The following is a 12,374-nucleotide window of genomic DNA, read 5'->3' on the forward strand; positions in this document are numbered from 1 at the left end:
ATAAGCTATTCGCTGGAACAGCTCCATAAGAAGACAGATGACACTTCTTTTAAAATTGACAATTTGGACCAAAAAGTAACTAATTGGAGTCAAAAAGTGAGCATCAATACAGGAACAATTCAGGACTTGGCACAAGAAATTACTTTGGTTGGACAGATTGCGGAGGATAAAGAGAAAGCTGTGGTGGCTGAGCCTAAAGTAATACAAGTGGGATCTTCAGCCATACAGAAGCAAATTGAGGACTATAAGTTGAGGCCTTTTACGATTGAATCTGGAAAAGGCCAGATTTTGAAGATTGGAATCCGGCTTGGCGGAAGAAGGAAAGTTGGAAAGATCCTTCTATGCAGGGATTAACTGACTTTTGGGACATGGACTTGGGTTTGGAGGAGACTGGAGTTTTGGGGGCCTTGGGATTTGGAGGAATATTGAAACATGTCATGAAACATCTTATAGACCTCAGCTTTAACTATGGAAATTTGGCTGACTTGTCCGGAAGGAATAAAAGTATTGCTAGGTTGGAGTTTTCTCGAGATTTGCTTTTTGGCACTAAAGAATATGAAGAAGACCTGCAGAGGGGACCTGGAAAAGACTTAAGAGCCTTGGACATAAGATCTCCAGGTTGATGGACTATATGGATTTGACGGAAAGGACTGGCAGAATCCGAAACCAGGGAGAGGAGATGATGGATGAAGATTAGAGATTTTAAAGTTTATATATAGAAATATTGCAAAATTAATGAATGATAGAAAATGGTGGAAAGAAATTTTATGGCCTTAGTAGAAATGTTATAAGGAGTTAAGGATATATGAGTATTTAGTTTTTAATGATAAAAAATATGTTAAGATATTTATAATAAGACAGAAAATAGAGAAAGATGGAAAGGGTTTGCTGAAACAATTAATAGAAGTGGAATACAAAAAAGGAGGTGAGAGGAAGTAGAGGAAACAAGGGAATGAAAAATAGAGTATGGAAAGGGTGTGATTTATGTTTTTAAATGGTTATTGTTTTGTTTTGTTTAGGGTTAGTTTAGTTTAATGTGATTAGGTTGTGTTTTGTATTGTTATATATTGTATTGTATTGTTCTTTTTTTCCTTTCTTTCTCTTTTGTTTCTTTTCTTTTACTTTTCTGTAAATTTTAAAAGTAATAAACATTATTTTTTTAAAAAAGAGAGATCTTCTAGAAAGAGAAGACTCCCAAACCAGTAACAAGGGGTGTGGCAATCCTCAGGGTCTGTTATACTATTTACTTCAATAAGAGTATGTAAACGCAGTCAGTAACATTGGAAGATAAGGACGGATCAAGGACGGCACGCAGGAAGTCACTTACACAGAATTGTACTAATTTGTTATAATTTTTATAATTGGGTTAAAATCTGGAAAAGCAATAACAAAAAGTGATGAAGAAGTTCCAACAAAAGAGGAGTGGACTTTAAAACTATTGGACTATATGGGGAAGGCGAAAATAAGAAACCAAAAAGAGGAAATGCTTGTGGAGGAGTGGAGATCCTTTTCAGAATATCTGAGAAAATATTATAGTCAAATGAAAACACAGGCAGGACTGGAAATATAAGCAAAGGTAGGAGAATGCTAAAGGAATCTAATGTTGGATATTTGTTATAGAAATGAGTATTACATTTAGTAGACAAAGGATTTGAACAGAAGCATCATGGAAGTAAAAATGAGGAGTCAAAATGTTGAGGGAATATTGTATTGAAACTGAATTGAATTTGTTAAATTATATGAAAATTAATTTTAAATATATGTGACATAAAGAGAACACGATGCTGCATGAAGTGAGCCAATGGCTTGATCCAGTAGGGCTTTTCTTATGTATTCATAGAGCCCATGGTGATTTTAATAAATTAAACAGAGTGGAACTTTTGATCAGAGTTTTTCTTTTTACTTCAGGATTGGCACAATGAGGAACGATATTTCCCTCCACAGAAGGGGAAGACTGCCATAGGAAGACAAAGAATGTCATTCATTTCTATAAACCTTTTAAGAACTGTATTACATTCTGCAAACATTTCTGTGTGCTCGGAAATTCAATTGCCTTCAAACCAGCCATGGTCATTATTGCATGAAATCCATCTTGAACATGATACCATGTCACTGGCACACCGTGGTCCTCTAGCCGCTTCTTGTACAACAGCCCATCATCCCGGAGAACATCATATTCACAGGTTAGAATGAAAGCCTCTGGGAGCTGGCGGATTATGTCATCCTCCACTAAAAGGGGGGCAAACATTGTCTCATAACCTCTTTTAAGTTGTTCATAAAGTTCTTCTGAAAATGGGGCAGGTTCTACAGGAACACAGGCCCTAGCTTTAAATTCTTCTGGAATGTTATCAGCATTGATCCATTTTTGGTATTTCTCTCTCAAATCAGGAGGGACATGGGCGCCTTTCAGAACTCCATCTACATTCATTGTCTTCCCAGTGAGATATGTCAAACCAAGACTGACAGCTCTTTTCCGGAACAAGGGAGGAACTGAATGGTTTTGCTGATAGGATGGCAAATTGAAGTCCATTCCTTGGAGGAATGGGTAAATGAGGACCTGAGCTCGCACTCTTGGGAGGTCCTCTCTGGTCACAAGTTCTTGGCAAATGGCTGCAGCATATGTGCCTCCACTACTCTCCCCAACAATGGCAATGCGGCTGGGGTCCACTCCGTATTCCTTTGCATTTTTCAGAAAGTGTATTACAGCAGTTAAACAGTCCAGTACAGGGACTGGATACGGATGCTTAGTAGCTAAACGAAATCTAAAGAAAAAACAAGATATCATCAACAATTGACATCATACTTGGGGCTGAGGTACCTTCAGCACCCCCAAGGAGAGTGGTCCTCCTAAGTATACTGCCATTTCCATTCAAATGGTTATGTGCTCCACGTCATGTGATCATTTATGCAATATGGGACTTACCGGGGGGGGCAATATTTACTCAAGTTGGCACCCCTGCCTTCACGCAAGCAAGACAAATTCCAATCAGGCAGATGCCACTCAAGGAGGGTGAAAAAGAGGGGCAATGGTGCAGAGGTGGGGGTCTGCGGTGATTTCAGAGGGAAGAAGAGGAGTTTGGATTTGATACCCAGCTTTATCACTACCCCCTACCCTGCTTTTCCCAACCTGTAGAAGCACCGGACTCCAGTTTCTCATGGGACACGGGTGGCGCTGTGGGTAAAACCTCAGTGCCTAGGACTTGCTGGTCGTAAGGTCGGCGGTTCGAATCCCCGCGGTGGGGTGAGCTCCCGTTGTTCGGTCCTAGCTCCTGCCCACCTAGCAGTTCGAAAGCACCCTCAAGTGCAAGTAGATAAATAGGTACCGCTTTATAGCGGGAAGGTACCGTAAACGGCGTTTCCGTGTGTAGCACTGGTGCTGGCTCACCAGTGCAGCTTCATCATGCTGGCCACGTGACCCGGAAGCGTTTTCGGACGGCGCCGGCTCCCGGCCTCTTAAGTGAGATGAGCGCACAACTCTAGAGTTGGTCACGACTGGCCCATACGGGCAGGGGTACCTTTACCTTTAACTTTAAGGAGTCTCAAAGGGGCTAACATTCTCCTTTCCCTTCCTCCTCCACAACAAACACTCTGTGAGGTGAGTGGGGCTGAGAGACTTCAAAGAAGTGTGACTAGCCCAAGGTCACCCAGCAGCTGCAAGTGGATGAGCAGGGAATCGAACCCGGTTCACCAGATTACGAGTCCACCACTCTTAACCACTACACCACACTGGCTCTTCAGGGAGAACTGAAGAGGCCTGGAGTGGAGCATTGAGCCCCAGTGCCTGAGGTTTTCCATGATAATATAATGCTAGTTCACATCCTGTTCTCAGTGGCCAGTGGTCAATCATTGGAGAAACTCACAATCAGAACATGAGTCCTGTGGTACTCTTCCCTCCCTCAGCTTCCAGCAACTGGCATTCAGAAGGACACTGTCTCCAACTGCAAAGGCAGGCTATAGCCATCATGGCTAGTAGCCACTATAGTCTTATACCGTGTGCATTTGTTTAATCCTCTTTTAAAGCCACCCAAGTTGGAGGCCTTCATTGCCTCCTGAGGGAACGAGTTCCACAGCTTAACTACACACTGCGTAAAGAAGTACTTTCTTTTAGGTGAATCTTCTAGCATTCAGCTTCATTGAATGGCCACATGTTCTAGAGTTAAGAGGGAGGGACAAAAACATTTATCCAGTTTTATGTAAATGTAGTTTAATGCTCCTTATATGATGCCTTGGAAGGAGTTTTGTCCTGAAAGGCAGGATAGAGATAATCACAACAGATAGAACTGGCATAGATTGAGAAGCCATATCAGCCTCTCATGGTGGATAAGGTTATCCATGAATACTAGTCGCAAGGCGGATGGGCCATCTCCACTATCACAGGCAGTAATGCTTCTGAATACCAGATGATGTACATTGCAACTCGGAGTAGTGCTCCTGTGTCTGGGTCCAGATTGTGGGCTTTTCATTGGGATATTTGGTTGGCCACCGTGAGAACAGGATGTTGGGCCCCCTTTGGCCTGATCCAGCTTCTTATGCTTAAAGCCAGAGGGATTGGGTCCAAAGGCATAACAATCAAAATACAAAGGTGAACACCCATTCTAAAGGTTGGCAAATTCATGATGTTGGCAAAATCAGCCGTTTTCTGGGCTCATGTGGAAGGGTTAGAAACTGAAGCGTGAAGATACTTACTCAACACACATAACCACTGAGTCGGTTCCGTGGGCAAGCGAATGGCAGATCCTTTCAGAAGTTCCTGGAAGAAGGCACATAACCTTTAACGAGTCTCCTTTGGCAACAACTAAGTTGAACTGAACCCTTTATAAATGGGGCAGAATGAACGTATAAATACGTGAATAAGTCAGAACAGGACCAAACAAACCTCAGACCACATTTTTGGGCTTCTTTCAAATTAATTCTGAGCATCTCTGGAAGACCTTTCATAGAAGTCCATTGAAGTACGAAGCACAAATACCTTCTTTGGCATTTTTCATCGACCTTGACATTAGGAATTAATACAGAACCAGACATCTCTGGAACAGGAAGGCTCAGCCCTGTTTTCTTACCACACAATCCCATCCTGCCATGTTAAACTGCCTACAGTTCAGAAACTTCAGCTGGTGCAGAATTCAGCAGCCAGGTTGCCCACTGTGGTTTGGGTATATAATGCCAATCCTGGTGTGACTGCATTGGCTGCCAATTTGTTTCTGGGCCCAAGCCCAGAACTGTTGTGGCTCCCCGTTTGTGGAATGCTCTCCCCAGGGAGACTCACCTGGCGCCTTCGTTTCATATTGTCAGGTGCCTTTGGCTAATTAACCAATAGACAGCCTTTTAAACTGTGTGTAGGCACAGGTTATTGACATTGTTTGTTGTTATTCTTTATATTGTTATAGATTTGGGGGGAGACCACCCTAAACCTTAGAAATTAATAAATGGTAGGATTTTGATTATTATTTGGAGCAGGCATAGGCAAACTCCGGCCCTCCAGATGTTTGGGACTACAATTCCCATCCTCCCTGATCACTGGTCCTGTTAGCTAGGGATATGGGAATTGTAGTCCCAAACATCTGGAGGGCCGGAGTTTGCCTATACCTGATTTGGAGTATTGAAGGGAAGATTGGAGGCCAGCGGAAAAAACACTTTCCAAGTCAGTGCCTCACTTGGATAGAGGCCTTAACATGACAAAGGAATTCTTGGGCCTGAGCAGAAAGAGGTTGTCAGACTCATGGCAATGGGGGGGGGTGAGTTTTCAGGAAAAGAGTGGCTTTAGAGCAGTGTTTCCCAAGCTTGGGTCTCCAGCTGTTCTTAAACTACAATTCTCATCATCCCATCCTACTGGTTTGGCAGAGAGGTGGTACCCAACTTTTGTAGCAGTATTCATAAAGATAAAAATAAATACCCGGAGGCAGCACAAACCACCCCCACCCCTCCATAGCAAACATTTCATGACCTTTACATTAAAGTATCACCCCAAATTCTCCACAAACAACAAAGTGAAGCATTTCAAAAACATTTCAAAGAACTTACGGATGCTTGCAAATAGTGCAACCCCTCCATGAAGAAAGATGATTCCTTTCCTGTTCCCAGCAGGTGATGTCTTGGGCCAGTACAGCCTCACAGGCACCCCATCAAAAACCAAATCCCTAGTGATCATTTTTGGGTCCTTCACTTCTGGAATTAATAGGTTTAGGATCCTGAGTATGGAATATCTATGGAAGATGCCCAGTTTTTCCAGAATTCCTCCCTGTTTAAACCAAAACATTTAGCATTTTAAATCATCATTAGATACATGTATTGCATATATGTATTGCCTATGGAACAGAAACCGTGCATGGGAGATGACTGCGCTGTTTATCCTTTCCTTCTTCTTGGGATGGAAACTTATTCTCTTTGAGCAGCCCAGAAGTGAAGCCCCTGCCCACTCCCCTTTCCTAGTACGCTTCCTGTTATTTCAAACCTTAAGATGCAACACAAATTGGGGGTATTCAGTGCTAGTACTACTCGGGATAAATCCACTGGAGTGCATAAGAACCTAAGCAGTGTAGGAGTACAAATATCCAGAGTGTGGGCATCAGATGGGATTACTATGAGGAATTATAAAATATGCATCAAGCCATTGTGCCAGCTGTGAAAGCATGGTGTTGATTGGGTTTAATTCATTGACAGTAATTTCTGATCAAATCCCACAATCCTCTGCATCTCTGGCCATTTCCTCTACTGTCCATTTCTCTCTGCTTGCGTACACAGCCCAGCTGTCCGTTGCTTTGCCAGGCATCACAGCTGTCAACCGTCCCTTATTTGGCGGGAAACTCCCTTATCCCAGCGCCGTTTCCCGCTGCTGTCCTGGATTGATGATGTCCCATAAATTTCTCGGGTTTCAAAGGAAGCAGCTCCTCTCCCTCCCTCCTGCCAGCCAGGGAGGAGGGAGGCTCCAGCTGTGTTGCTTGGCTGCGTTGCTCACCCAATAAGGAGTCTAAGAACGACTGGGGTATGGAGCTTGCATGCCTTGTGCCGATCAAATCGGCCGCGTTGCCTGGGGACTCGCCATTGCTCAGCGCTTCCCAGCAGAGAGGTGACAGTGTGGTAATATTGAGGCTTGGAAGTGAGCAATAGCCCTGACGGAGCTGGTCTGGGGAAAGGAGAAATGTCTGCTTATGGAAAGTAACTGCAGCACTTACCAAGCAACAGTCAAGGGGGTGGAATGAGAAGCAAGGAAAGGTGGGGGGCCACCAGGGGGCACATTGGAAGATGGCCGACAATAACATCTCTCCGACCCACACGAGGCAATTAAGAGGCTGGTATGGGAGTATGCAGCCTCCCTTGCCCCCCCCCAAGGGAATGGGGGAGACTGCCTTGCCAGCTGTGCCCATAATTCACCCCTGGATTCGAAAGAAGGGGGTGACTGGGCACTTTGGCACAAAGCCCTCGGGTGGGGCCGCTCTCCCGGACGCTGTCTCTGATCGCGCACTGGTTTGCATTACTTTGAAATATATAATTCGATAAAGAAGCAAATGCACATACTTCAAGTGAAGATCGGGTGTAAAGACTGCTGATTAATGGGATCTCTGTGTGAGGAGCGACGGGCTGGACAATAAATCAAATGAAGACTCATCATTAAAAGACTGGTATGTCGGACTGAAATGGAAAGGGGGGGAGGAAAAAACTTTTCTTTTTTTTGTCTTATGTGAGTACCCAATAATCCTCCCTCCCAGAGTGTAAGAATTGTTGCAAATTACTAATCACAAACTGGAGATTAAAAGCTGTGTGGAAATGAATTATTGATCAAAGAGAGGCTGGTGGGAATATCGGGAATGGAAGGAAAGCTTTGTGACGCAGTTTCAAATGGAGATTCGTCAAGTCGGCCTGCCCACAGGAGGACGGGGGGAGGAGGACAGCGGTAATCGGATTGTGAATGTATGGTTATCGGAATGTGAATTTGACCTGGCAGAGCCCCCTGAGATACAGATTTGCAGGCCGGTGGAAATCACAGACAGACTGTATGAATGTTTTTTATGGAGGTGTGGAAATGGCGGCTGTCCTTTATGTGATATGGCTCCTGGAGAGTGTAAAATCCACACAGGATTTGTTTGTTTTCAACCCGCTTGTGAAGATTATCAGAGTTCACAAAGAAAGGAATATATGATTACAATAAGAAGATGAGGAAAATAATAAGGAGACTATCTGGAGAGAACTGGATAGAACTGTGAAATTAAAGCAGCAGCAAGAGCGATGTTTGGATCCCTTTCGGAGCGCGAAGTATGGGTACCCCCAATAAAATTTTAAAAATTTGGCTGTATAATTTGGAACTAATGTGATTTGGAATCGGCCTTGTGCCGATTAAATCAGCCGCATTGCCTGGGGACTCGCCATTGCTCAGTGCTTCCCAGTGGAGAGGTGACAGTGTGGTAATATTGAGGCTTGGAAGTGAGCAATAGCCCTGATGGAGCTGGTCTGGGGAAAGGAGAAAGGTCTGCTTATGGAAAGTAACTGCAGCACTTACCAAGCAACGGTCAGCGGGACACAATGAGAAGCAAGGAAAGGTTATGTTGGGATCCACCTCTGAATTACCTGATGCGATTTGCCAGGAAGGCCACTGGGTGGCAGCACATTACAAGAGACCAAAGCAAAATGACTGAAACATGAAAAGAGGGTGCCGCGATTGTTTGCAAGGGCAAAAGCCCACCTACAAATTAGCTGAGCTCTTTACTTTGGGACCTGTCATCCCTTATTTTGGCTACTGATCCCTTATTTTCAAATCTTAAAGTTGACAGCTATGCCAGGCATGCATCCTGGGCTGTGAAAGATAGTGGGCAGGTTCTTTTGATGTAGCTTTTCTGATATGTTAATCTTAGGATGTTAATCTTAGGGCCAGGAAACAGATCTCACATGAAGGTGATAATGATCCCTGTCCTCCTGGCCTCCTTCTTATCATATTTATGGCTTGTTTGTGACTTCCGGGGTTGCTGGATGCACTCCTTTGTAGTTCTGTTTTGTTTACCCCAGAAATATGCATGCTTACGGTAATTAGTTTTTGTAGGTTAACTTTGTCCCCACATGGGGTTTGTTGAAATGCTCAGAGGAAATCTGATTGGTTCTTACGAACACGGTGACAAAAGTTCTTTTGTGAATAAAACGACCTGGGGCCAAGGGGGCTGGAGACACAGAGAGACAGAGATTATTATACGCACCCTTCCCAGAGTCTTGCTGGTTCAAGCCTCTGTGTATTCTTATTAATCAGAGTTCAATCCTTCCTTTAGTTTGTGAATGCCTCAACCCTCCAAAAGTTTCCCCACTGGGACATCTCTGTATTATGGCCAAGATCTTGAGCCCATCTAATCATAGATTAGGCCAATTCATGGAGGAGGCTATAGGTATGTTTGCACTATTGTGGGTTGTATGCCACTGAATACTACTTGCTAGGACTCACAACCGCAACCAGTCTTGCTGGTTCAAGCCTCTGTGTGTATTTATACGCAACCAGTCTTGCTGGTTCAAGCCTCTGTGTGTATTTTCATAATCAGAGTTCAATCCTTCCTTTACTTTGGGAACGCCTCAAAGCAGAGCCTGCTGGATTAGGACAATGGCCCATCTAGTCCAGCATCTCGCAGTTGTCAACCAGCTGCCCCAATGGGAAACCCACAAACCCGGACCCAAGCACAGGAGCCCTCTCCCCTCTGGTGTTTTCCAGCAACTGGTGTTCAGAAGCATTGCTGCCTCCATCTCTAGAGCCAGAGCTGGTTAATAAGCTTCCATAGCTATTGCCTCCAGGAATTTCTCTATTTCTCGTTGGAAGCTATTCAACTTGGCAGCCATCACTGCCTCTTGTGAGAGTGACTTCCATGGATTGAACATATTATGTGTGAAGAAGTCCTTTCTTCTATCTGTCCTGAATCTTCCAACATTCAGCTTCATTGGGTTGTCTACAAGTTCTAGTGTCGTGAGAGACGGAGGAAAACCTTTCTCTCTCTATTTCCTCCATAATCTTAAACATTTCTATCACGTCACCTCTTACTTGCCTTTTCTCTAAATTTAAATATTTCAAATGGTGCAGCCCTTTTTATAGAGGTGTCGCTTCATCCCTGTAATCTATGTAAAATAAACTTACCAGTACAAATCCATATCCCACTAAGAGATTTAAAATTATCAGTTGTGCAGGACGGGTGATTCCTCGAGGCAGGTGGGTCCTGGCAAGAGTATAAGAAACTCCCCATACCAACAGCAAGAGATGAATGAAGATGGTCATATATAATACCAGCATCCACAGAGTTCCACCAAATGCCATTTCCCTTCAACTCAGAGGCACAGAGACAAGGACTTCGCCTTAGCCAGTGCTGGTGGCTTTTATACAAGAACAGTCGATGTCACCTGCAAGAGAACATCCTCGGCCAACCCACTTAATCTCTCAGCTGAGAAGAAAACAAATGGTTCAGGATGTGGTAATAAGGTGCAGGCTAACCATAGACTTGCTTAACAGCTTATCTTTAGAATGACTCTTGGTTAGAATGCCCGAAAACAGGTTGGCTGACAGGTGAAATGGACGCAGGCTTCAGCAAATATAGAGCTTGCTTATGCCTAAGGGTTGTCAGTATGTGGCTTTATTACTTGAGTCAATGTGTAAAAGCATAGGAACACAGACCATAGGAGGAGGAAAGAAATTAGGAGGAATGGTCATCAAATTCAGAGTAATGGGAGATGTCAACAAAGGCGGGGGGATTTTAGTATTTTAATTGGGCGGACGTGATAGGCTGTAAACCCTGCACATACCCAGCCAATGGGGAAACAGGAGGGAACCTGCCTCGGGTATAAGGGATATAAGCTTCGGTCTTACTATTTTTGGGTGTGTCTGCTTTTGTGTGTTTTTTAATATTTAATTAATATTTATTACTTATTTATTACTCCAACAATTTAAACACTACAAAAACAAGACAATACAATACAATACAGTGCAAAAACACTACATAACATAAACACATTAAACTAACAAAACAAAACAAAACAAAAACAGTTTAAAGTAAATCAAACAATTTCAATATCTTATCTTTCATTCACTTATTTCCACGACCTCCTCACACCTCACTTTTTGTATTCCACTTCTGTTAATGTGTCTGCTTTTGGACACCTGATCTTGCAAGTACGTTATTTTGTAATCGATAAACTCTCTGCTGCTTCATCAATTTTGTTCAGATTTTGAGGATCTCACACCCACTTCTAACATTCGTCACACAGGGTGTGGGTGCATGTTCGTTGGTGTGAATTTGCCTAAACTCCCCTGTCAAGTGCCAATCAATGTCCCTGCAGTCGTTATTAGCACTAACTCAGGTTTCCAGACCATTTCCAAATTCAACTCCTTGCATAACACGTTGCAGTAATCCAAATGGAAAGTAATCAGTGTTGATTTGTCCTCAAGATAATTCTGCAAGCCAGCACCTAATGCCATGACACCATAGGGTGGAGGTGATGGGGTCAAGGAAGGAAAGCCAACATTGCTGTGGTGTTGTGTTTGCAAAGTAAAGGAAGGATTGAACTCTGATTAATAAGAATACACACAGTGGCTTGAACCAGCAAGACTCTGGGAAGGGTGCGTATAATCGTGTCTCTCTGTGCTTCTCCCTGTGTTTTTCGGACCCAGTAGTTTTATTCACAAAAAAGCTTTTTACAGAGTGTTCCGAAGAACCAATCAGATTTCTTCTGAGCATTTCCACAAACCTATGTGGGGACAAAGTTAGATCAAAAGAAATTCTTTTAACTACAAAGACTACTACTCTGAGCATGCATACCTAATCTGAGAGTAAATAAAAGGGGACTAGAGAAACTCCGGAGATCACAAACAGGAGTAAGCAAGAGAGGATGGAAGGATGGCAAGGAGATAGGCATCATTATCACCTTCCTGTGAAACTATTTTCAGGCCCTAAGATTAACATCCCAAGATTAATATATAAGAAACTACTTCAAAGGACCCAAATAATTACCGCCCAGTCAGTCTGACATCAATAGCAGGGAAGATTCTGGAGCAGATCATTAAGCAAACAGTCTGTGAGCACCTAGAAAGGAATGCTGTGATCACCAATAGTCAGCATGGATTTCTGAAAAATAAGTCATGTCAGACTAACCTGATCTCGTTTTTTGACAGAATTACAAGCCTGGTAGATGAAGGGAACGCAGTGGATGTAGCCTACCTTGATTTCAGCAAGGCATTTGACAAGGTGCCCCATGATATTCTTGTAAAGAAGCTGGTAAAATGCGGTCTTGACTATGCTACCACTCAGTGGATTTGTAACTGGCTGACTGACCGAACCCAAAGGGTGCTCATCAATGGTTCCTCTTCATCCTGGAGAAGAGTGACTAGTGGGATGCCACAGGGTTCTGTCTTGGGCCCGGTC

General features: G+C 43.5%; 1 protein-coding gene across 5 annotated transcripts; it reads right to left on the reverse strand.

The window, feature by feature from the left end:
- Positions 1-1,878: 1,878 nt before the first annotated feature.
- LOC310694778 (arylacetamide deacetylase-like 4) lies at positions 1,879-10,469 on the reverse strand. 5 transcript variants are annotated; one of them, XM_083478327.1, is made up of 5 exons: positions 10,100-10,469; positions 6,956-7,629; positions 6,022-6,165; positions 4,687-4,750; positions 1,879-2,762 (listed from the first exon to the last, which is right to left on the reverse strand). In XM_083478327.1, the coding sequence occupies exons 2-5, from the start codon at positions 7,362-7,364 to the stop codon at positions 1,988-1,990; spliced, it is 1,392 nt and encodes a 463-aa protein (XP_083334453.1). In that variant the 5' UTR covers positions 7,365-7,629; positions 10,100-10,469; the 3' UTR covers positions 1,879-1,987. The 5 variants fall into 5 exon arrangements, with proteins under 5 accessions (XP_083334453.1, XP_083334454.1, XP_083334455.1 ...); XM_083478328.1 differs by having other exon boundaries at positions 6,956-7,123; positions 10,100-10,467; XM_083478329.1 differs by lacking the exon at positions 6,956-7,629 and having other exon boundaries at positions 6,022-6,238; positions 10,100-10,465.
- Positions 10,470-12,374: the final 1,905 nt, after the last annotated feature.

Source organism: Podarcis liolepis (assembly GCF_965112155.1).
Source record: "Podarcis liolepis genome assembly, chromosome: 15".
Classification (NCBI taxonomy): domain Eukaryota; kingdom Metazoa; phylum Chordata; class Lepidosauria; order Squamata; family Lacertidae; genus Podarcis; species Podarcis liolepis.